Raw genomic sequence first — 24933 nt, 5'->3', positions numbered from 1 at the left:
CCACTCCTTTGGAAAGCAAGAACGGGAAGTGCTGCGCATACGCAGGTGTAGTGTCGGCTGCGCTGCCGTGCATGCATAACCCTGACTGCTCATTCTTGCTGCATTGAGATATGCAGATCAGCACAGCGCGCTCCGCTTACTGGTGTCCGCGCGTGTACGAGAATTGCCATTGCAGCGCCCAGTTCGCGAGTCTACCGCCCAAGTAGACACTCTCCTTGTCCCTTTTACATTTTCCGGCACAGATCTTACATAATTACCTCTCTGTAACGAGGAGACGCGTACGGAGGACGGTCGTTAATTTTTTTTTCGGCATTTCTTGCATTCACTACAACATGTCATAATATGGATATTAAATACCTACATGCCACAGGGGTCCAATTGTGTAAACAAGTTATTTCCTCTTGATACTAGATTCCCACATTTAAAAGAAATTATTGGACCATTGTGGTTATGCAAGGAACATTTAATTGCAGCATACGCCATCGGCATTCCTGCAGGCTTTAGTGCATTGCTCGTGTTCCACAAAATCAGTTACTGCTGAAACTTGCTTTCTGAAATAACAGAGCCTTAATTATGTTTAAAATCTCACCCTTCAGCTGATTGCACAAAGAATTTTTCTCATCAATTTTACCTGATGATTCTTGCATACTGGTAGCTTGTGATGAAAAAGAGAGTAATATACATTTTTAAACTTCAGTTCTTCATTATTTTCTTGGCAGGCATCAGTTCCAGACTTTTCGCTGGAAGATGGCAATTGCTCCTGTAAGGCAGGACCAGGTGGACGATGCAAGCATGTTGCTGCTTTAGTGCAGTACATAAACAAAGAAGAAAATGCATCACGTACAAGTGGACCAAGAGAATGGGGGAAGCCTTCAGTACGGTCACTGGGGACGTATAAAAAGGGAGCTTGCTTGGACGGTTTTTTTGGGAAGACGGTTGAAGACATTGAACCAATGGCACCAGCAGTACCGCCGCCTCAAGATGCAACTGCTGTAGCCGCATTACTTGATGAACTGTGGGACCATAACTGCTCACTGGTTACAGCCATCAAGCATGAGCTATCTGTGAACATCGATAAAGAACCAGTGGAAGAAACAATTGTGTATTGGCCACCAGTGGTACAAGGCAACTTGCGAAAGTCTGGTCTCTACCGCTGCCTGGCAACCCATGAAAACAACGACGAAGATATGAGTTACTACATGGCCAACATTGTACAAACTGCTGAGCAAATAGTAGAAACTGAAAGAAAAACACGAGGGTCAGAAAGAGACTTTCTGCAATGGAAAAAAATGCGGGCATGCAGTATTTCAGCCAGCAGTCGGCCGCACAACATACTGAAATCAAGAAAGGAGCGCCATGTACTGGCTGAGGAGTTCTTGTCCGAACGGTCATTTTGGTCATCAGCTACAGCGTATGGGAATGCCCTTGAAGAAGAAGCCATAGAGTCATTTTCGAGGGAAATAGAAGCAGAAGTCCACAAGTGTGGGCTTGTGATTATGCTCGAGCAGCCTTGGCTGTGCTGCACACCAGATGCTATTGTTGTACAAGGCCCTACTGCATCGCTTCTTGAAGTGAAGTGTCCCTACTCGTGCAGAGACAAACCTATTGTAGATTTTGAAAACACCATATCTGGTGTTCCATACCTGGTTTTTCAAGATGGCAAGTTGGAGCTTAAGCGTACACAAATGTATTACACGCAAATTCAAGTTTCAATGTATGTCCTCGGTTTAGAAGCGTGTTTCTTCTATGTGTACTCGAAACAGCAGCACATTACAGTCAAGGTACCTATTGACAACGCCTTCATTGCTCAGGCTGTTCCGCAGCTTGAGAACTTCTATTTTAAGTATTTGTTACCGGCACTAACAAAAGAAGTGATGCCCACTTTCAGGTAAACTGGTGTGTATTCTTCTGTGCATCACAAAGATTTCAATTCAGTGTTGGATATTGTTATAGCGCGTGGTTGCGATGAGCACGCGTTATCAGCGCGCTATCAGCCACGGAAGCGTCGCCATGGTTTGGAGTGCGTGACGTCACCTCGTGCTATATATATGTGTTCTGTGCCCATGAATAAACGGCTTTTTGTTCCCAGGATGCCAGCGTGATAACTTACTTCAGATATTAATGCAAGTGCATTCGAGGGACCATGGTGAGAAAACGTGGTGGGGCGCCACGCCAACAATAGTGATACATGGCCACGATGCATGACCATGGTGCACGGAAAGGAATAAAGAGCAAGAATGACGGAAGCAGTCAAAACGAAAAGTGTTGCTGAAAAGACAACAAGACAGTTTTCAACATCATCCAAGCAGGCTTGAAGACATTGGTGGCTTTTTTAGGGCTTCTGTCAAGACAGGACAAGAACTAAATCAGCGTGGAAAATTTAAACTAGAAAAGGATTGAGTGCCACTGATGAAATCTAGGGACATAGTGTCAAGACTATTTTCAACACTAAGGAAGCAAGGAACGAGCACAATGGAAAGGCTAAATAAAAAAGAATTTCTTGTAAACATTGATCCCTCGGAGAAATGAGTTCTTTTTACCAAAAGTTTCATACTTCATCTTCAGCATGGAATCAGCATTTTCTGGTTGCTTCACTTATCAAAAAAAATCATACGTTAGCCCCTTTATTTTTATAAATCAACAAAACAACTAATAGATTATCAAACATATACCACAGCCACTGTATTTACAGTCTAGAGCACTGCACATGCAAGTGCGCTTTTCTACAACTGGGTAACTGGCACCGCAAATCACTGCCATTGAGCTCATAAGATAGAACAAAAAAGGGTGAGGTGTTTTCATTCAATTACTTGAATGTATTGGGCAGAAAAAGTGGGCTTTTCGTAAAAGCAGTTTGACAAACTCAGTTGCCCTTCAGCTCTCATTGTGCACATACTGCAGAAAAAGTATTTGTACACATAAACTCAGTGTGAAATGCAGAGCACGAAAGAAATGCTTCAAGATGTTCTGAATGCATATGACAGCCTGAAACGGTGAGTGCTTAAGCAACTCCGAGTAACAAAGCAATCGCACTTCAAGCTGAAACAAAGGAGTGCTCGATGAATTTAAATCCCTACTCTGCATAGCATCACACGAGAGTGATGTCTAGTTTTTGACCACCTGAGAGAAGTTTGGCAACAATGGCAGCTGCATTCACTCTCTCTGCCTGCCCATTAGTTCACAAGTATCCAAAATGTGGCACATACGTGTTCTAGCTCGAGCTAGACGACCCTGTACATATTGCCCGCCTGACTGTGCAATCCACCAACACAAAACATGCCAAAATATCTCTTGTATTTAAAATTAAAATCTGTAAATGTTACAAAAAAGTCACGCTATAAGTTCAGTCGGGGAATTAAAAGATAGCAATGATTGTTAGTTGCCATGGTCACTCGGAAAGTAAGTGAAAACGGGATTCTCAACAGGGTAAACCAAAACCTGGATTTTTAAAAATATACATAGTATTGCATTTTGACAAAAAATCTGCTTATTTCCAAATTTGTTTTGTGGTTTATGGGGTTTAACGTCCCAAAGCGACTCCGGGTATGAGAGACGCTGTAGTGAAGGGCTCCGGAAATTTCGATCACCTGAGGTTCTTTAACGTGCACTGACATCGCACAGCACACGGGCCTCTAGAATTTCACCTCCATCGAAATTCGACCACCGTGGCAGGGATCGAACCCGCGTCTTTTGAGCCAGCAGCCGAGCGCCATAACCACCGAGCCACCGTGGAAGCTGTTACCAAAAATGTAGCTATGGCTGCACTCCAGAGATCTTGCTGAGACATTAATACTCGCATTGCAAGGCTTACCTACTTTTAATGGTATTTTTTTAAATGCCTATATTAGTTATGTAACCTAAGTATAAATGGAAGTTGAGTGCTCATTGTGCTCTCACACAGTCAGGTTTCTAGATTTGTGTAGTAATAGGATCACTGAGCAGCCTAAGTTTCTCATGTCTCAATCAGATCACTGTTCCCAACAGTCAAACAAGTCCCAAGTTTCTCGATGTTTTTCAATAGATGTTTCAAAATTTTGACAAAGAAATGTATCCTGCAATGCGTACCTTTTACTAAACACATCCTGGGTGCAACTATTTTGATAGAGATACATGAGATCCTAAAAAAATAACTACTTATTTCCTGCAGTAAAAAATGGTTTTGTGCATTAATGGTAATAACCAGCCCTCAAAAGAATATACTTGCACTGTAACGTCATCTGTCTATTTTGTACATGGTGAACATGACAGCTTGCACATTACCACATTACTCTTTAGCTTTAATGATTGGGCTGTGTAAGTTTGTAAGCACACCGCACATATCAATTATTTTTGAGACGTGAGGAAGCAAATCAGCAGACAACTTTTCTGACAATATCCTGAAAAGATTCATACGTTGAATACATCTTTCAAAGTGTATTCTTGCACATGCCACTTTGTATGAGGTAAAAACTTCCTCACGAATAAAAGGCTGGTTTGGTCGTGCAAAAGTAGGCACCTGAAATAGCACGCCTCGTTCCACAAGTGCACTTCTGATTTGAGGAAAGCCCTTCAGCAAGCACAAGATCTCCTGGGCTAAGCAAGTGCAAAATACCAGAATCAGTTGTTATGAATGAATCGGTGGCACGGCCACCATAAGGCCTTAATAAGAAGCAGATATTTCCGCTAGGTGTTATTCCTACAAGAAATTTGACAGTGTATGTGCCTTTATAATTAGAAAACATCAGCACTTTCTCATGCACAGTGTTTGGTGCTGAGCAGAAAACCTCAGTGCAATCTATAATGACTCGACATTTTGCATACTCAGGCTTGAAACATTCAGGCATCATGAGCTCAATGGTTGAATGTGAGGGCCAGTAGATAAGACAGCGCATTTTGGCATGTAAAAGATTCAAAATCAGAAAAAAATGTCGTGAACAAGTTGTCCTATGCATACCAAAAGAGACCGCTAAAGCCGAATAGGAAAGATTGAGCTTTAGCTTCATGAGAAAGAGGAGGAGTTTGTTTGATGCATTTACAATTTCCTCTTCCCCACTGACATTAAGCACCCCCACAACAATGCTCTGCAATTTTGAAAATACTGGCAGTGACACACCAGCAATGGATTTTAAAATGTCTGAGGCCTTTTCACTGGAGCAGGCAGATACACTTGAGTAGCCTCGAAAGCTACAGGTAGATTTCAAGCTGTCGATGTTCATTGGGTCACACGCGCTGTCCTTGACGCCATAGGAAGTGCCCCATGCGGCATTCTTTGTTTCCTTCTTGCTAGGAAAGGTAGCCTGCAAGAAATTACGCACACAATCATTTGAAGCCGTGCTTATTAGAGGGTAACAAAGCTATTTTATGTACACATTTGCATTAAATATTGCTTAAAGATTAATGCAGTGAATAATGACAAAACTGAAAATGTGCTTAAGATAAATATTAACACATAGTTTATTTCCCAATCTGAAGTATTTTATCTATCATACGCGCTAGCTGCTATCTCAAAGCTGTACCTACACAGCACAACACCCAGTCCACACTTCGAAAAATTGGGGCGCTGCAGAAAGGTATCAACAAGAAAATATATGTAATTTTAGGTACATGTCAATTCAGGTGCAATGAAATTAGAGCAAATATGCATACTAGTTCCCATCCTACCTGTGTCTCAGCACTGCAACTTTGCATGCAGCAAAGGAACAGACTCGGCATATCTGGCTCCAAAGTCCAAGTACAGGGGTCTGTTTGTGTTTCTGCCTGCATTCATTGAAAGGCACAGTCACTTCTTTTTTGTTCAAAATTTCCTCCCCACATTACACAATGCAGTCATGCAGTGAATCGTAGTGTTTGTTAGCACCAGTATAAACTGCAATCTTTTAAAGAAAAAATATGAATGACATATATGCAAATGACCTGAAATTGTGCTGTAACGATTAATGAAGACTTCTGGTGTGTTATGTTCACTGACACAATGTTTTAAAAATGTCTTGGGCAACTTTCCTAGATAACAACACAACTGAAAGCACAAAATGTCAGCATGCTATGTGCAAACTGATACAAAGAAAGAAACCAAAGACTAGAACATCGTCATGTCCATAGACACAAGCATATTAAGGGCAAAGAAACTGGGAGAAAGCATTAAATCTAGCTTGCCAGAAATTCCAAAGCTTTGTTTGTTGTTCAAGTCAACACAGAACTTCGTGAAATCAGCTTAGTAACGTTGGTATTGTGAAAGCTTTTCAGGATGGGTATGTGAAGAGAAATACACTTATGAGTCCATTTGTGGAATCGTAGCCTTCTTCATCAGTAGCCACTTCCTGCACACAGCTTGATGTGGGTTCTTTGCTCTGTTCACGTGACCGCAACCTGGATTAAGACAACTCTTTGAGGATTGTTACACTGTGAATCAATATTCATTGAGAAAAGTCATTACCTAGATAGAACAAGCAACAAAAATTGCTCCACAGTTAATGAATTTTTGAATACTATTGCTGTATTTGGTCTAGCACTAGTTGAATCAGTTTCATACTAGCTGCATAGTTAAAGCAATGACACAATGCGTAGTTATAATCCTACCACCACAACTGCTAGCCACTAGGACCTACAGTATGTAAAGCAATCATAACATTTCCAGTATCGCCTGCCCTATTTGGTTCTCTCTGTCACAGTTCATTCCAAGTTCCGTTCCATTCACATTTAATAATGCCAGCCACAAAGCACACCATTTGATTAAAATATTTTCGCTAGTTCATCTCACCTTTCATATCTGTAAGCAGAAGGTGTCTTGGTGCGTCTGTATTCACTTGGAAATAGGGTCGGCAGATATGCTGGACTCCGAGGGTCGTTGGATTTCTCACCATTTACAAAATGGTTGCTGCAGATCCTGCTGTGTTTGGTCGGCTCCCACAGGCTCCCGTCTTTTCTAATAAAATTATGACAGAAGCACACATAAACACAGCCATTAAAGCAAAAGGGAATAAATTGTTTGGTTTTTGGCTGCATGGGCGATGAGGGTCCCCGTAGCGGAAGACTGCAGATTAATTTAGCACCTGGGGTTCAAAACAGTTTGCTGTTGGGCTAGCTGGTGCTTTGACATCATATGCATCTAATTTAACAGCACAGGACAGCGTGTTCGTCTTTTATTTTGTCCTGTCCTTTGCGCTAAATTAAGCGATTATGATGTTACCTAAGGGTCTTTAACTTGCGCTGACATCGTACAGCCAACGGGCATATTTTTTTTTATTTCGCCTGCATCGAAATGCCGCCTCCGGCGGCGGGGTCCAACCCATGTCCTTGGGATCAACAGCCGAACCCACAGGGCTACCGCGGCGGGAGAGACCTGATAATGCAATGTGCTGTCCTGCCTCTAGACACAATTAACTACAAAAAAATGGACACAAAATCACTGCAAGCATGAGGTCATCGCGTCACAAACGAAGCTCAGACCACATCCATGCAAAATGAGCAGAGGTCTTGCACGCGGTAGCAATCTGAAGTTCCAATGCGCGAACACACAGGCCCAAAACATCAACATGCAGAAAATGAAGATCAAGCTTCTAGCGATAGCGAAACTATCTCCATGACGCCGAGACACAGTCATGCAGGGGACAACATACGCAGCATTCACATATCCTAATCGAAATAAAGCACATTATCACAGAGCAGACAATACCCACAACCAGTGCATTAAAATTATCGCCATTAAAAAAGCAAACGTTTCAACACGAAAACACAGAGGCGCGATAAATATCAACATGCGAAACTTTCGAGCGATAGCGGAACTATCTCGACAGTGACCCCAAAATGCACTCATGCAGGGGGCAAATTACACACGTATACCGTCAACAATTGAGCGCATAATCACGGTGCAGGCAATACCCGTAACGAGTTCTTTCAAAATACCACCACCAAAGCAACAGCGCCCTGCACATGCCCTAGCTGCGATGCGCAGTCAACTGCTTACCTATGTGAACTTCAGTCGCAGCAGCATGACGATTTATGATGAGACGACGACTATCCCGAACACTTCCTTGCATCATTAAAAAAAGAGGCGTGAATAAAAAATTTGACGTTTTAAAGTAAATGGAATCAGTTCCTCACCTCTGCCGTCGAACAGCGGCGATCCATTGCTGTCGTCGCTCCCGCTCATAGGGCCGCGCTGGGAACGAGTAGCATCGCGTCTCCGGCGTATTTTTATATGTGTTAGAGCAACCAACCACACAACAGTTGTTATTGGACATCGCTTCGGGCTCCTATCGCAATGAAGATGCACGGACAAACCTTATTTCATCGAAGAAACGACCGAGAAAGATAAAGCCACGTCGCAACAACACAGAAGCGACCGGCAAACGGCGCGCTTCACTCCCGGAAGTTGGGAGCAAAGCCGCCACCTGTGGCGCGGCCGTCGCTTTGCACGCCGCCTTATTCGCACCGGCACTGGGCTCTCCCGCCCACCGATGACGCGTCGGCGCGTGCGTCCGCCAGCGGTATTCCCAAACTTCACGTACTGCCACCCGCGCTCCTGTTATAGTATGGCTATGGAACTACATGGGATTCAGATCCAAGCGTAAGGCTATGGAATATACAGTTTTGGCCCAAACAAAAAGACCGGTAATCATAGCCCTTCTAGAGATGGACGGTTAAGTAAAGCTCACTGGATACTAAGCATACAACGAGAAATTGACGGCTGAGTCCCGTTCGATCACAGCTGCACTTGTACTCCGCAATCTCTCAACAAATCTGGAAATGTCGGAGGTCTCTCATACCTTCACACAAATCTTACTGAAAACGCGCCCGCCCCTCTACATTAGCAATGTATACAGTCCACCTGTAGGCAACAGCATGAAAATGACTACCCTCATCCGCAAGGCGCATTCAGCCGCGGAGATTTTAACGCGCCCCATTCAGAAGGGGCTACTCAATTAACAGTAGAAAGGGAACTAAACTCTGGCTGAGGCGCTAAGGCACACCTCACGCATCGACCCTGACAAACCTACGCGCATTGGTAACAGTGTAGCTAGGGGTACGCGCCCCCACCTTACCTTTGCAAGAAATATCCCCGGTGTGAGATGGGACAATCTCAACATTAACATAGGAAGCGATCACTGTGTGCTGTGTACCATTTCCGATCCGCGCATTGCAGAATGCGTCGCCGGGAAGTGAAGCACATGAATTGGGAAACCTTCAGATATGTCCGCTCACAAAGGCACGCTGGGAGAGGAGAGCAGCTGGAAAGATCAAAGCTTTTCGTTGCTTCTGCTTCATTGAGGGACTTTAGCCCCACCAGATAGTTGGCTCCACCCATGTGAAAGAAGGCGTTCTAGTAGCGTACTAGCAGGCGCCGCTTTGTCTTTTTATTCTTTTGTTCACTTGTTTTTGGACAGGCGGACGACCGTTCCAAAGGGACTGGCCCTACTTCTTTTTTGCCACCACCTGTTCGTATCAGTTTCTCTGTTCTCACATCACAGATATTTTCAATGCTGCTGTCATGTGCTAATAATTTTTTTTTCTCCAGCGTGGTCACTGCACTAGTAAGCTGGGTCTAATGGAGGCCGGGGCCGCCTAATGTTCATAGTGGTGAAAAGCACAAGTTCATGTGCTGTACGAAAGGCAACGCACAAGCAGTCGAATTAATCCGGAGTCCTTCATTACGGCGTCTGCCATATCTTATCAGAGAGGATGATATCCTCATTTTCGTTACTCTCACTTTGACAGTACTGAATGGTCTCGACTTGTGCGCGCACATTTAAGGTATCATGTTAGCACATTAAAGGGGCTCATCTCATCGTCTTCACCACAACTCGATTCAGCATTGCTGGGTATCTCGTCCTCCTGGTTGACAACAATCGCTGTTCCTTGGTCAACAACATCGTCGATGATGTGGTCCAGTTTTCTCATTACATCTTCCTCACTAACATGGTGCACATAATTCTTCCATTTCTCGGTAGTCACTTGCATGATGCCTTGTCAAAACACAGGGTTCACGTCTCGGAGCTTCAACGTTCTGTTTTAACTGGCCACGAAACCCAGGACGTCGCTCGAAAACCTCTATCAGGTTCACTTGGCAGTGGTGGGGTGGCAGGCGCAAAACGAGATGGCCAGCAGGGGTGAAGACTACATGGTATCGCTCGCCACCTGTGTGCACGTTGTTGACAGACTTCATGAGTTCGGCCTTCATCTTGTCGCTGCTCCACGCGACACCGTTTTCGGACAGCCAAGCCTGTCTGTCCTTTTTGAGGCTACTCATCGGCGGCCCTTTATCGTACTTCACAGAATGATATAGCGCGTTGTCTATCACTATAACGCTGCCTGGCGGTAATAGAGGGAGAAGTTTCCGGGAGAACCACTTTTTGTAGTGTTCCTCGCTGAGTTTTTCCTTTTCTAGCTCGGAAAACTTCCGCTGCGAATTCGGCAAAACCTCGTTCACTGCCACAGTGCGTCACAATAAGCCTGCCACCTATGCCACTGAGGTTTCGTAGACCAATCCACAGTCCGGATCGATGTGCTTCGTGGTTAATAGTGCAGTGTGTCCACACTCGAATTGGCGTGTGGCCGGCACTGACCCACGTTGCGTCGGTGAAAAATATAGGTCTGTCCTGACGTCTATCCTGTCTGGCGCAGGTACCGGCGGCGACACTGCACTCTATGCGTCGCTTCGGTTAGCATTGCATTCCAAGAGCACTTCTCGTACCGGAAGCCAAATTTCTTCAGCCTCCTCTGCATTGTCGCTCTCAACATGGTCGGTAGCGTGTCTTTTTCGAAATGCGCCACCACCTTGGCAATGGCAGGAATGTCCCCTCTCTGAAAAAAAGCGGTCTACCGCCCTTCGCAACACGCTCAGGTCAAAATCGTCTAGCTTCGTCGTCCGCTCGCGACTTCTTCCGCCAACACCCTTCTTCGGTGCACTCGGCCCACCTTCAACGTCTGCGCTGACCACTGGAGAAGCGTTCACTCTATCATCTGGACGCCTTTTTCCGTCTCTTGATGAGAGAATTCGTGATTAAACTGCCCCACATCCGACGCGAAGCGCTTCAGGAACTATGAAAGCCAACAGCTTCGCCCGTCTGCGAAAACAGCGCACTCTCGGTGTAGGGCACACAGGCGACAGAACCGACTCGGTTGATGCGATGTTGAAAAAGATGCGGAGCATTACTCCTTGCAGCTTTCGTCCTCAGAGCTGTGTCCGTACGGGCTTTGTTACTTTCGCCAGTGATTTAACACTCTACCATCCACACCTACCTGTACGTTTTGAATTGCTGTGATTATTGTTTTATTTATAGTCCTACACTGCTGAAATATTTTGGAACTAGCCCTGATAGGACGACCGAGCTCTGCCTTCCGTGGTGCTTCAAACATGGAGGAGGGAAAGCACTCAGGAGAGGCGGCTACGCCACAGTGTTTGACGCCGGCTTCCAAATACGCCCTCCCTACTTGGCCGCCGTCGCAGGGCGCTTGCGCATGCGCAGCAGGCATTGCAGCAGACACCGCCGCGGCGCCTAGCGTTACTATTGGCGGCGCCGTCGGCTAAAAACCCCCAGTAGTCCTTGCGAAAGGGCGTGACATCCGGCACACTTTTTGGCGTGCAGCTCGGAAAAAAGAGGGCCTTTCGTGAGTTTTCACTCGTCCACGGCTGCAAACATCATGCGAGAGGGAGTATAAACATTAGACTCGCAAGACTTGAAGCGTATATATTGAGGCATTGAAAAGGCGCTGTTCGAAATGAAGTTTGAAAACAGCGCACTTCTACCCTGTTTAACGCAAGTTGGAATCTCTCTGCTGCCGTTGTGAGATTTGAGCACATGTGACAGCTCCCATGCAGCACATGTTTGGCTCGCGTCTTCGTGCTTTGCTTGCTGCACGACAGGTGTCAGCCCCTGCCACCCCCATCACCCAGTTTCAAATGGCACGCTCCTACATTCCATCCAGCCGCCGCGGAGGCTGAGTGGTTATGGCGCTCGGCTGCTGGCCCGAGAGACAGGGGTTCGATCCCGGCCGCGGCGGTCGAATCTCGACGGAGGCGAAATTCTAGAGGCCCGTGTACTGTACGATGTCAGTGCACGTTAAAGAACCCCAGGTGATCGAAATTCCCGGAGCCCTTCACTACGGCGTCTCTCATAGCCTGAGTCGCTTTGAGACGTTAAACACCCATAAACCCAAACCCTGCCTTCCATCCATCCATCCAGCCTGTCACTGCGTTGTGCGAAGTCTTCCGCCCATGCTTCGTGGGATGTGTTGCATGTGTGCGCGCTCCCGCGCCTAAGTGTCATTAATGTGTTTAACTTTTAATAAGAAGTGTTTCTTGGTTCTTCGCCCTAGCGCACAGCTTCACATCGTCAAGCTTGACGGGCAGCTGAATGCATACGCGGAATACCGCGCAAACTGATAAGTTAAGCGTCGCCAACGTGTTGCGGGTATGTCTTCTTCAGTTTTCCACACATTAGACTGAGGGCTTATTACTCCGTACTATGGCGGAAACAATAAGGGCGTTAGTAGAAGAGCGAAGCGCCACCTAGCTCTGTTTCATGCCTTGCAGGCAACGGTGCCAAGGCTGCGGAAGTAGTTCGTCCGCGGAACAATATTACTCTGCCACATATTCGTCAATCTCGAAGCTTCGGTGAGCGTTAGGGCTAAAACAATGAGCGGTATAAAGCGAAGAGGTAACACTGAAAACTACGATGGAAGCTGTGAGGCGTTCAGTGCTCGCAGCCTCTGGCGATAACATTCACCGATTGTGAACTACTTTTTAAGCGCGGATGGAGTAAGGGCGATTCGCCCTTTTAGCCGCGTATCGGACCGCCAAAGTAATTATTTCTGGAAGTCACGATGAGTTGGGAGACGAAAATGTGGTAAGTAAAACAAACCACAGGAGATTGCCATTCATGGCACTTAAGATCTGTCGCCACGAAATAGGCTTGTGTTCACTTTGGTTTTAGGTCAAATGTTTTAGGGGAGTCCCCCAAGATGAACTAGGTTTGTGTTAAGGTGGTAATTACTGATTGGCATCAACCCAAGCGCAGCCATACGGTTACAAAGGAAAGCGGTACAGCTTTCTCAGAAACTTCATTGTAGAAGAGGAATTCTTCCTGGTCCGGGGTTCAAACCCGGGACCACCGCTTCACCGGAGCAGTCTCTCTACCAACTGCGCTAACCGGGACGGCAAGCTTATGGCAGGGCGAGAGCGAATCGGTCAATACCTCGGAGTGGCAACAGGATTGGTCAAAAGTTTTGTAGCCGTATGGCTGCGCTTGGGTGGGTGCCAATGAGTAATGAATCCCTTAACAACTTCGGTTTTAGGAAGAATTAATTTTGGGGCGCAGACATTGCAGGCAACGCCTCTCCTTCCAGGACCACTCACCGGGCCCGTGCTGACTAGTCTGGCACGAGTAATGACTGCGCGAACAGGCACGCTAGCTTTGGCAGCGTTTTCTGCTATGTATGGAACGGAGCAGGAGGTGGCTGCAAGGGGAGGATCCTGGCGGGCGGCTATTAGCGTAACACGCCACGTGCCAGCAGTGAAGACCTGAGATCAAATTTCGCATTACCGGCTATCGTGACAGCCTGTAAATTTTCTCACTAGCCAAAATAGCAACGTTGTGTCTCTGTGCGCATTAGGTTTTTTTCTTGATTAAACTATACCTACATGTAGACGAATCTCCCTCATGGCCCGCTTATAGGTTTGCAGCGTGGCCATTTTGTGCTCTCAAGGCGATCAAGGTGCATCGTTTCCTTTTTCAGATTCTAAAAAACGTTGCAACGACTAAGGTGTGCCGGATAACCAGAAAGTCCGTAATGTAGCACATGAGTATAACGTATGTGCTACAAGGCCCCAACACGACTGCAAAGGCAGAAGCACTATTTTAACAGGCACAGCAACCGATTTGTTCAAGTTTTAGAAAACACCCGCTTCTCTCACAATTTTTGTCTCGCCTGGGCTGGGATTCCAGTTTTTCTATTCCTACGACAAGGCGTCATGTTATTTTTTTGTTATATGGAAAGAACATGGCAACATGCCAATTAGTCACTCACGAGACGCTTTTTATAGCCGAATACAACTTAACATCGCCGCAGCGTTTCCCTGTCAAAGCCACCCCCTTCCAGCCAATCGCGTCGGCCGATTCTCATGACCCTTTCAGTGTGACAAAGCAGGGAGTGACAGAAGAAAGAAGCTAATCTATTCCCTCTATGTTCGGGGTTAGGCCCCTCTCTGCATTCTGGCGCCACACCCTGCATTGTCACGCTAGCAGGCTCATGAGGACCAGCCGACGCCACTGGCTGGAAGGGGGTCCATTGACGGGACTACTCCGTTCTAGAGTTGTATCCGAGTGTAGTGCGCTAGGAGTCAGACCCACACTTGCCGATTTCGCCCCTGTGTCGGGCGACGTGTGTTCATAATATCGGCACCTCTGGCGATGCGGGTTGCAATCGTAGATTGGACTGCCACCATGGTACTGTGGTGTGCGTCCTGACCTTACGCTTTGGCTGTGCACATTGGTTTCTCTTCAAATCAATTTATGGAACAGAATCTCTATTTCCGAGGATGATGAAATAACTTTATTTGCACCCGTCAAGGAATCAGAGGGCGAAAAAGACGAGTTCTTGTATCAAGTTGTACGGCACACCTGCTTCTCTTCACAATTTTTGTCTGGTCTGGGCTGGGGATTGCAGTTTTTCTATTCCTACGACAAGGCGTCATGTTCCTTTTTTATTATACGGAAAGAACGTAGGAATCCCTTTTATTATCTTCCATTAGGCGTCCTTCACATTCTATTGTAATTTGTGCTGCACGCCTCTTTTGCCAGGACCACTCATCAGGCTCGTGCTGACTTGTCCGGCATGAGTAATGACAAATCAACGCATTGAGCGAGTATTTCAAAACCATCCTTTTCGTCTGCCAGGTGGCCCACTTTTTTCTCACGTCCGTCAGCACCTCGCCACTTTAGTCGGGTGTGTCCGTCGTTCCAGCAAAAACTTCGGCGTCTGCGGAGAGAAGAGAGGGAGCGACCGTGTCAGCGATTTGTAAGATATGCGACGCAGCTTTCTTCTATTCCATATCGAAAAGCAGAAAGTTTTTGTTTCCACAACAGGCTTTCCTGTAGTCTTTTGGGAACTCGCAACAAATTCTTGTAGTAGCAACATAATTTTCTGCAGTATTCAGCAGTCCCCTGTCGTAACGATGGATCCCGTTCTGTCACCACAACAGACAGTTTCGCAGCAAAACAAAAATTGTCGTAACGACAGGACAAAATTTTCGTTGTATTTTGGGACCGGCTCTGTGGTATTTTTCGACCAGGCCACTTCGCCAAGTACGTTTGTGTGGCATGTGACCAAAAATGGGCGAGGGTGAGGAGGACAGCCTCTGCCCGCTCATCGAAGCTTCGAACAGAGCACTTCGTCTCGGCAAGGTCGGCAAGACCATGTTTAAACATTGCCTAAACTACCGAGTCACTCACGCCGCTTAGGGCGGGTGGTGGTTCAAGTGGGAGCCCAGGTTCGACAAAACGTAAAATAAGGCTCGCGGGCGTACACAAAATGTGCTGGAAATTATTCAGGCATCCGATCGTAAGCCCGAATCCTGAGCGTCAACACCGTGCTGGCATTGCTCAGTGAAAAACGCCTTTGTTTTTGGAATTAGCCGCACTTTAGATCTGCTCTTCTTCCGCTTGGCTGGTATTGGCGCAATTTTTAGCTGCGAGATTTTAGGTTTTCAAGTAAATGTGACCTCTATGCCGACACCTGTGTGCTACTCGTCTGGACGATGCTATTTTTCGGTCGACCTACACTTGCTTTGCGTCATTTCTTGGCCTGATAACTGTTTAGTCTCAGTTTTTTTTTGTTAACGTTTCCTCGGAGACAATTTAATTTTCTGTGCATATTTTGCTCTCCTCTTGGTGCACAGGCTGTCACATCATTTTTAGGTCTGGCTTTTTAAAAGGAAAGCTGCTACAAGCAGCCCTCGTCCCACCCCCGCCCCCACCCCCACCCCTCGTAAGGGCCTAAGCCGTTCCCATCCGGTCACATGGCGATGACTTGTGATCAGGTGGCCAGTGATTGTCTTGAGATCGTTATGGTACCACGTTGCAAAACAGTTCGTCCGTGTAAGAATTTACTGTAGATCTTAAGCATTAGAAAATGAAAGACAGAGGCATGGAGACTTGCTTGGCGGAGTTAGGCGCGTTACTTAAGCAGGTAATTTTTTTTAGCCTTCCCTGGTGTCACTGGCTCCTGTTCGTTTGCCACTTTATCTTTTTGTCGACGAGCGTGGGAATTAAACGTCAGATCTCGGTCCTGTTTCACGGGAGGCGTTAAGGATCTGCATCCTTGCATCTCTCGGGTTCTTTTACTAACCACTAGTAGCTTGGAATTAATTATTCCTTTTTGTAAGCACATAAGGTTTTGAAACTTCACCACATAAATACACAAAACTATAAAGAGCACTGAGCGCACCTGAAAAGCACCTCATAATACAGCAAAATGCCCTCGTAAAAACACGGTATGACCTCAAACACGCTACAAAACCAGTGACTCTTTAAGGCTGGTATAATTTTTTTTTCCAAAATATTCTGAATCTGTCGATTTGAAGAGCAATTTACTCTTAGTTTTTCATCACCTCCTAAATGTCACTGAACGCACTCGAAATCAAAGCAGTACGCAGGAATTGCGTAACTAAGGCATAGACGAGGCACTTGCAGGGGTGCCAAGCAGCACAATTTATTGGCAAAATATTGGTAATATATTGGCAAACGCCGGTCCTACATAGGTCCAGAGTGAAACAATTCATTTCCAATATAGGGCCGATTACCTGTGCTGCTTGGGATTCTAGAAAATGCCCATAAAGGTTGCACAGCGACCATAGAGTTTCTTCACAGAAGTGAGAAAATACCGATCGGGAAGGATGCCATGCAAGGTGACACTACCTCTTTGGTTATATTAATCGTTTGTCTCCCGGAGGTATTCATAGATTGTGATGGCGAATACTTGGGTGGTGAGGGAGAATACCTTAATCTACTGTGCGCTGATGACACCGCCTTCTTAAGTACCTCAGAGAATGAATTGCCAAGCACGACCGAGGACCTGAACGGCAGGCCAAAGGATTGATATGCAAAAAAGAAGTGATCTTCAAGTCTTGGAGTGGAACCGCAGTTTCCTATCGAAGCGTTGCAAGTGGTAAGAAAGCAAATCTGCTATAAGGTGGACTGCATTCGACAGGAACCTTCAGGTGTTGCATAGAAGTTTACAAGTATTCTTCGCGAAGAAAGTGGAAGACTGCTCTTTTACTGGTACTCACCTATGGGGCAGAAACATGGAGGCTAACGAAAAGGGTTCAACAACGGAGCGAGCAATGGAAGCGGAAGGAAAGAGTAGAGTGGGTCAGGTGACAAAACGTGAGTTAATGGCATCCTACTAGAAATCAACAATAATAAATGGGTTTCGGATGGGCATATTAGCACGGCAAGATAATCGGTGTTTATCTTGGTTAAGCGTAATGGACAGACTTCTTTTATGCGCACAGAAAGACGACACAAAAAGGCAAGGTAGACAGGACGGAGCGCAACTTTCAACTGTTTTATTCCAGAAAAACTACATGTAAAAACTACATGTCATCAGAGCCACGTGCCGGCCAGAACCCGGGAAAAGCACACAGAAGGCACCGGGGATCACTTCATATGTAATTTATCTAAAAAAGCAAAATCTTTTTCATATATTGTCACAGATGGTGCACTGACACATGAACTACCGCTTTTTCTTATATGGCAGGCTTCAGCCAATTCTCGCGCAAGCGTGTCAGTACTCCTGTACAAGATGCTGGTTTCTTGGAGCGTTGCATCACACAGTTTTTTTGCTTTCTGTTTTATGTCGTTATCTTTTCCACACTCACTGATGTGCGCCGGCAGGTGCGAACCGGTACCGTGCTCAAAGACAAACAGTGTTCCCTTAGCCGCTCATTAACACATCGGCCCGACTGCTCCATATTCTCGCATTAAACAAAACCTCTTTCGTGCTGCCAGTACCACTGCGGCACCGACAAAACACGAATGCTTAGAACACGTAAAATACCTATGCTTATATGAGCACAGCACATATCATCGTAGCATTTTGGAATCTGCTTTCGTCGTGACAAAAATTCTTGTAACCGAAATGCGGTGCAATTGCACGACAGCCATGTTGTCACCACGATGGGCGACTCCGCAATACTAGACAAAATTCGTTCGTTCTGAAAAATAGACAAAAAACTGCTCTTCTACCTTGGCACTGAAGTTGCCGTTATTTTTTACTGAAACCTTACTTCTGCATCTATCACTACTGTTGACATTACAGCTGCCTAATAATAACGTTTCTCCTGCAATAAAAAAATACGAGACACTTTGGCAACTAAACTGTTGACAGGCGAAAGCCTACTGTTTATGTGATAATATTCACTATGCCGTGACGACTTCCGATGAATGTGACGTCACACCTTTCCCGAGGCTATATCGATACCCAAATTAATTACGCTTAATTCCTCATTTTCCCATCTAATTCGACAAAAATCCGACCTTTTTCCGGCCATTCTGTAGAAGTTTACACTGTTGTGACGACTTCCGGTGGATGTGATGTCACATCGTTCCCGTAGCTATATTGACGTCCGCGCTATTTCGACGCAGTTTTGACATTTTGACTACAATTACTCTACAGTCTTCAAGCTTGGCTTCTAGGCTCATTTTTTCCTTCTCTATCTGAAAGCAACCATTTTCTCCCATTGTTTTTAGTTCCTGAGTTAACACGTGTGACACCCTCTGTTAACGGACGGACGACAGTATGAGCCATTAAAGGCTCTCGCCTTAATATCATGCTGGCTGAATTTCAGCGCCTCAAGGAGCAAAAATACAATGCGCACTGATACCTTCCACTAGCCCTTTTTTAAGCCCTTTGTGACATCGTAGGAACAATGGAGAACTTACTTGACGGGTCTATTGAGGTATCACCTCCTGTGCGGAAAAAAAAGTTGTAGTATTGCTCATCAACAGGCACGAAAAACTTTCACAGACATCATCCTCACGAGCCCAATAATGATGATAGCGAGATACAGGGCCATATACATGTCAAGTGAGCAGTCCAGCATGACGCTTGCGCCGAGATATGTGACCTGAAGCGCAAACTTGTAGACCAGGTGACCTGTGCCCCGAACGGGCCACTATGCGGTCTTTTAGATCCGCCGATCTTTGGCCTGCTGATATTCAAGCGTGTATGAACTGCAGGCACTGAGGAAAAAAATGTCATCTATATTAAGAGAAAGCATCACGCGACCGCTTAGAACACCAGTCATGAAAATAAGATGGTTGAAAGTAGGCCGATGCGACGACTCGTGAGGCGTTCACTTAGTGAGGGGCAAGCATTTTACGGCCCAGGGAAGAAAAAAAAAAGGGACGGCTTCAAGAAAGCTTCGCCTGTTAATTAAGGCTGGTCGCATGGCGCAACACTCTTGCACGAGTCATTTTTTTTTGGCGCATTACAAGCCCCATGGGGTCAAAAACAGTCGTCAGTGATAAACTATTCCCATTGGCTGCAGGTAAGTGAAGTCGTCAGACCGGGTCATTCCTGTTGGCTGGAGAAAAATGACGAGATGTGCTCATTCCCATTCGCCGAAAAAAAATATTGATATCACCAGATCGGAGCATTCCCACCGAAAATGACATCACTAGATCGGAGCATTACAATTAACTGGAGGGGCGTGACGTAAAACAGCATTGCCACTGTAAGTGACCTCACTAGCGCTGAACTGACGTCCCGTCCAGTAAAGGCATAACAGCTGCTAATGCGGTCGCAGTGGCAAGTCATATATGACTACATATCTCATTATGATGGGATCACGTGTGTCTGAATTTTCTCTATATTATCTCTTCAGAAAAGTCATGAACGCTAACTTGAGGCTTTAATTCCTCTCATTTGACTATGCCAGTTCTTTCAGTCGGAGTCACCAGCGGTTTTTCTCAGAGGTACAGGGGCAATTAAACGTCCCTTATTACATTAAAACATGCCACTGACAAAAAATCGCTACTGGTGATCACGGTGAAGTGGTGTAGTATGCATTGTTACCGCGTCAATCCTGCCGAGGCGGACGAAGTGCGAGAGTGCCACGAAACCATTAAGCTAACTGTAAAACTCGGACGCTATCCAGTGCTTTCTTTTCAACTTGGGTTTTATCGACCCTTACAGCGCACCCGAAGCCGCGCAAGCCAGTCCTCGCCACAACACCGACTATCACCATTAGTGCAATGTGTTTAGGCTAATTCCCTAAAGTGCAGCAGGTTCTAATCAGCGGAGTTTCCACCTGGGCGCATCCATGCAGCGCCAAAAAAGTTATTCAAGCATCTTTGTCTGAGGAAAAGTGCATAAGTTTCGTTCAAGCTGCCATGCTATTCTCAAGTGAATGCTGACGGTTAACTATTTTGGTTGTTGACCCTCGATGATTGTCGCCGCATTGACGGGAGCGTTCCGTATGCGATGTACCACAGCAAAGTGTGCATGCCCGCGAGGCCGTGCAACGCAGGACTTTACACTGGTATGTAATGACACGGGAATAACAGCACCCGTTAAAACGCCAAACAGACAATGCCCGGGCGACAAAAAAACACAGCACCAAGAAATGGCGCATCTAAATCACTGCACGGTGAAACAGTAGCACCCTGAAACCACAACGCAACGACAACACGGCGCTCCGAGCGTACAGCAGAGTGTCACGGAGAATTGCCAAGCCTGTAGTAAGCTCGTGCAGAGAAAAGGGAAAATTACGTTTAGCATAGCGTGTACCTCGCCCCGCCACTGCACCGTGGCCTCTGCGATAGAGAGCGGCGCAGCCGGGACCGGTCACAGAAGCCACGACTGCGCATGCACTGTTTGTCCTGAGGGAGCCAGATGGCGCAACGTTTCCGTCCACACCGCGACCGCTTACCACGTCGGGACCAATTAGCGCGTGCGTAACAATCAGCAGCTATAAGCAACATAATCGGCAGCAGTAAGACCAATTGTTTCGCATTACTGGTCTTAAGCAGACTTAAGTAAACCCCTGGATTTCTTTTTTTTAAGCAGTGACTTGCTATATAATCACCTGTCACCGTAGTGTTTGGTCGGGGAGCGGTTTTTTTTGCCTGCGCGAGGTTATCGGAGTTTTCGCTTACGTAGTTCTTTTTATTCCATGTGCTTTTTTTTCAGTACTGTATCTCTGTGCCCCGAGAAATAGCGCCTACAACCACGTGCAACTATGCCTAGCAACACCACATACCGCCGTCCTTTCCTTGCACGTAGCCCCCAGGACTGGAAAATCTTTTGTTCACAAGAGTTACAATGTTAGGCATTGTTCGCTTTCAATGAATGATTTTTTTCTGTTCTTTATTTACAAGGTATTTTAGGAAGTACAAAGCACAATTGCTTCTTTTTTCTTTGGTCTTCATGTATGAAATGCTCTTTTTTCTTATGCACTTTCCTTGGCCACTTAAATTTGTTCTGTAAATTTAGGGATTAGTAAATACAGCCACCTTCGTACTACGCTGCACATTTGGAATTCTTAGATATGAGATAAGAGAACGGCAAACGCTTACGCAAATGATGCAGAGTTGTTCCAAGTTGCATTATACGTTTACAGCCCGGTCAGCTCGGGAGTGGTCGATATCAAAGAGAGCATGATTATTTTCCCGTGGCACTGACTATCCCCCAAGCAGCTTTTCATTTTTCCTCGAACCTATTTTTCACGGCAGAAAGGAAACTAACGGACAACACCTGCCCACTTCAATGTACTCTGCTTTCGTTCGGCCTCAACGCATGTGCGTGTGTTTAGAATTCATCGAAGAGATTCAAAATGGCGGCAGCTCAGTTTGTACCACCGGTTCCGTGGGGGGGCATCGGGCACTACTGGGCCACCTGGGCCGCCACTATCTTCAGTACTGGATGCTGAACCTGAAAAAAGAAAAGAATGCATGCACGTGAACTTGACGGCTCCCACACTTTGAGACGGGCCACTACGAAATTTGAGAAGCGAAGCCCAAATTAGGGCATGCTTTCGACACTTCTGGCCATGAGAACGACAAAGCAGCTCAGTGCCAATGCACTAATAATAAAACCGGTCGTTGGCGCCCGTCCAGTAAGAAGCGGTACGTTATTTTAACCTCTCAGTTCCAGCGTACCCACATGTGCGCCGAACTTGCGTTGCTCCTGGGACATAATGCGTCACGAATGGCTAATGCTTCTATGCAAAATTTTTAACCAGCAGCGATGTCGCGTCATCTGAGAGACAGTTTGTTAGAGATAGATACATTGCGGTAGTATTACGAGCCTTCAGCGTGGTGGCGTCGCCGCCACGCTGTCGCGTGGTTGGTCACGTGGTGCGGAGCAGCTGCTGGCGGCGCGGTGCCTCGGCTGATCACGTGGTTGGTCAAGTGACCAAGTTCCACTCGGCCAGCTGTAGCTATCGCGTCACTCCAGGCTTAACCAGAGCTAAACCACCGCCAATTTTTTTTGTCCCCTGCTTTAGCTTTTTCAAGATGCTCCGGTGAGCGGTTTCGTTCGCTTGTCCGGCAAACGTGATTGCTTTGAAAAAATTTTAAATCTGCTTGTCTATTTACATGGAGGCTTCTTGGGAACAAATTGACACAAAGAGAGCCGAACACGAACAGCAGTCCGCTTTCACGATTTATAACAAGGCGCGATGGAAATTGCACAACCGATCAGCCTGGACGGTGGCATTTTGTTCTGTGAAAATTAAGCATGTTGCGGCAAAACATGGCTATAAGAAGATTCCCACGAAATAACATATAGATTGATAATTTTAAAATCTTCCCATATGACTCCCACGGAAAACACATGCAACACCTAAAGTCTGCACTGTACAGAAACACATGCAGAGAAGACGAACTTCATGCGGACTGCGCACAACGTCATGCACATCATATAAAAGGCATGCGGAAACTGTGTGCAAAGGGTGTCGGACAATTCCAGTTTGAGACTCCGCAATCCCATAATTTCATTAAAAGCCATTACTATTGGGCGTCTGAGTATTGATTATACTGGGCCGTACCCTAGAGGTAGGAGCTCAAGGCTTCAAGGCAGATAATAAAGACAGAGTTATTGAAAAGCTACAAAGACTTTGTACACTACAGATGGGTATACTAGTGCTCGTGGCGAAGAACATGTAGCTCAGTAACGAACTCTGTGTCTCCCGAACTGGCGTGAGACTTTGTGCACGGCCTTAGCTCTTTGATGCGTCCGGTATACCAGCTGCTTTTGGCCCTCTAGGCTCGAGCTGGACGGCACGGCGTGCTCAGGTTGAGGGTTTGGGGACGGCCTGCACGCTTTGTCAAGCCCATGTAGTATTAATACTTAGAATAGTGCGAAGGATGGGGCACAACGGAGACACGACTAGCGCTGTTTTTAACTATGGACGCTGACCAACAGGACCACTTCACTACACTTATCCACGTAATCTAATACAGATTTGGGTGCTCCCGCGTAGCCGGCATTTTGTGGGGTATAATGTGGGCTGTATGTGGTGCAAAACGTTGAAGATGTGGGTATGTGTTCGTCTGTAGCAGCCTCCAAGCTTTTTAAGGGATTGAAGATAGGTTTAGCGCTTACCCATTTGCGCATAAGTGCACAAGTGGCGCCACCTTGTAGGCTAACATACTACTCCCGCAGGCGAAGAGGTCGGTCGCAGCCGCATTAACGGGTCCCGGTACTTATTTTCAAGCGACTTGTCAACGGTTCGTTTTATCCCTATTAAGCGTCTTTCTCATGCAATAACGCCGTCCTTCACGGTGTACTGGATATGAGCACAGCGCGACTGGTTTCACATTAAATGCACGTAACCCTCCCTTCCGCTTTCATTTAATGCCGACTCCCTGCCCTAGGCAGTCAATTAACTGAGGGAGGACCATAGCGTGCCCTCGCATGCGAGCCCGTTTCAATCACTGGCAGAATGTCTTTCGAAGCTTCATTCCTCCGGCACAGCCGCTCGGATACCAGCCGCGTCGAGCTGTGAAGCTGCTTAGCAGGGATTCCTTTCTGGCTACTCGGAAGCAACACTTGGCGCTCGAGGCGGAAAAAAAAAAGCTCTTGCAATCGACAGAGGAGATTGGCGACACGACGCTGACTAACAACCCCATTTTATTGCCCGTTCGTTAGTTATATACCTCATGAGCGTAGACAAAAAGGAAGAGCACACCTAAAAGTAGCAAGTGGCAGAATATCACGCTGTCTGACATAAATATTCAATTTATTCCGATAGCTCTGTTAAAATAACTTCAAGCTTGCTTGCTCGCTTGGCCTGTTGAGGCGGATAGGACTCACCCTCGTCGCTGGGCCCGGACGTCGCCACTAAGAGGCCGACGCAGGCCACAAGCACCAGCACCACGACGCCGATGACAATTGGCGGCATGTTGCCTCTGCCCTCACCCTTCGCTGCCCTGAGAGCGCAGAAGTGTTGACACGCCGCATTTTAGTGCGGTCACTTTGAGTACGGTGGCTAGGTACAAGTCATTTAAATCTAGGTCAAAGATGAAATAACTCAGTTGCAAAGAGCCGTTTTCTCTGTTGCTGAGAGGGTCGCACCATGTGCGTTTTTGAGACATTTCGTGACACTTTAAAGGGTAAAAATTATTAATATATACTTCTCCTCATTTCATCGTTTTAAGATTGATTCTTCTACCTTGAAGATTTTCTTATTTGTTCCAGTCGGTTTGAGGTAGCGGTTTATTTCTTTCAGAGGTGAAAGAGCGAACTGTGTCAAAAGGCAATAAATTTAGCCTAACGACGCCACAGTATCCAAAAAATTGTGCACATCAGGGCGCAGCACAGAAATTCCGAATATTCAAATATTAGCAAACATTAGTTGCACCAAACGCCAGTAGTACAGCACAAATGTTACATTATAGACAGAGAGTGCACTGTAAAGTCGAAGCAATCTATAAAATTTATAAGCATGGCGCT

At 46.2% G+C, this 24933-nt stretch overlaps 1 protein-coding gene and 1 long non-coding RNA gene across 2 annotated transcripts; both read right to left on the bottom strand.

The window, feature by feature from the left end:
* Positions 1-2874: 2874 nt before the first annotated feature.
* Positions 2875-8228, bottom strand: LOC144134184 (uncharacterized). The gene is made up of 5 exons (XM_077667143.1): positions 8080-8228; positions 6837-6901; positions 6246-6345; positions 5079-5276; positions 2875-2895 (listed from the first exon to the last, which is right to left on the bottom strand). Exons 1-5 carry the CDS (start codon positions 8104-8106, stop codon positions 2875-2877), a joined length of 411 nt encoding a protein of 136 aa, XP_077523269.1. The 5' UTR covers positions 8107-8228.
* Positions 8229-21100: 12872 nt separating this feature from the next.
* On the bottom strand, positions 21101-24404 carry LOC144135014 (uncharacterized). Its single transcript, XR_013315340.1, has 2 exons — positions 24295-24404; positions 21101-21909 (listed from the first exon to the last, which is right to left on the bottom strand). It is a non-coding gene; the product is annotated as an uncharacterized LOC144135014 (long non-coding RNA).
* Positions 24405-24933: the final 529 nt, after the last annotated feature.

Source organism: Amblyomma americanum, chromosome 5 (assembly GCF_052857255.1).
Source record: "Amblyomma americanum isolate KBUSLIRL-KWMA chromosome 5, ASM5285725v1, whole genome shotgun sequence".
Lineage (NCBI taxonomy): Eukaryota > Metazoa > Arthropoda > Arachnida > Ixodida > Ixodidae > Amblyomma > Amblyomma americanum.
This window is presented reverse-complemented; position numbering and strand designations above follow the sequence as displayed.

What these genes read in the sequence shown, in the direction of transcription:
- LOC144134184 (XM_077667143.1), bottom strand. Translation starts at nt 8,106, where the DNA reads ATGGATCGCCGCTGTTCGACGGCAGAG. An exon ending in CAGCAACCATTTTGTAAATG is followed by an intron (nt 6,346 to 6,836) that starts GTGAGAAATCCA and finishes GTCTTAATCCAG; the next exon opens with GTTGCGGTCACGTGAACAGA. An exon ending in CCACAAATGGACTCATAAGT is followed by an intron (nt 5,277 to 6,245) that starts GTATTTCTCTTC and finishes AATTTCTTGCAG; the next exon opens with GCTACCTTTCCTAGCAAGAA.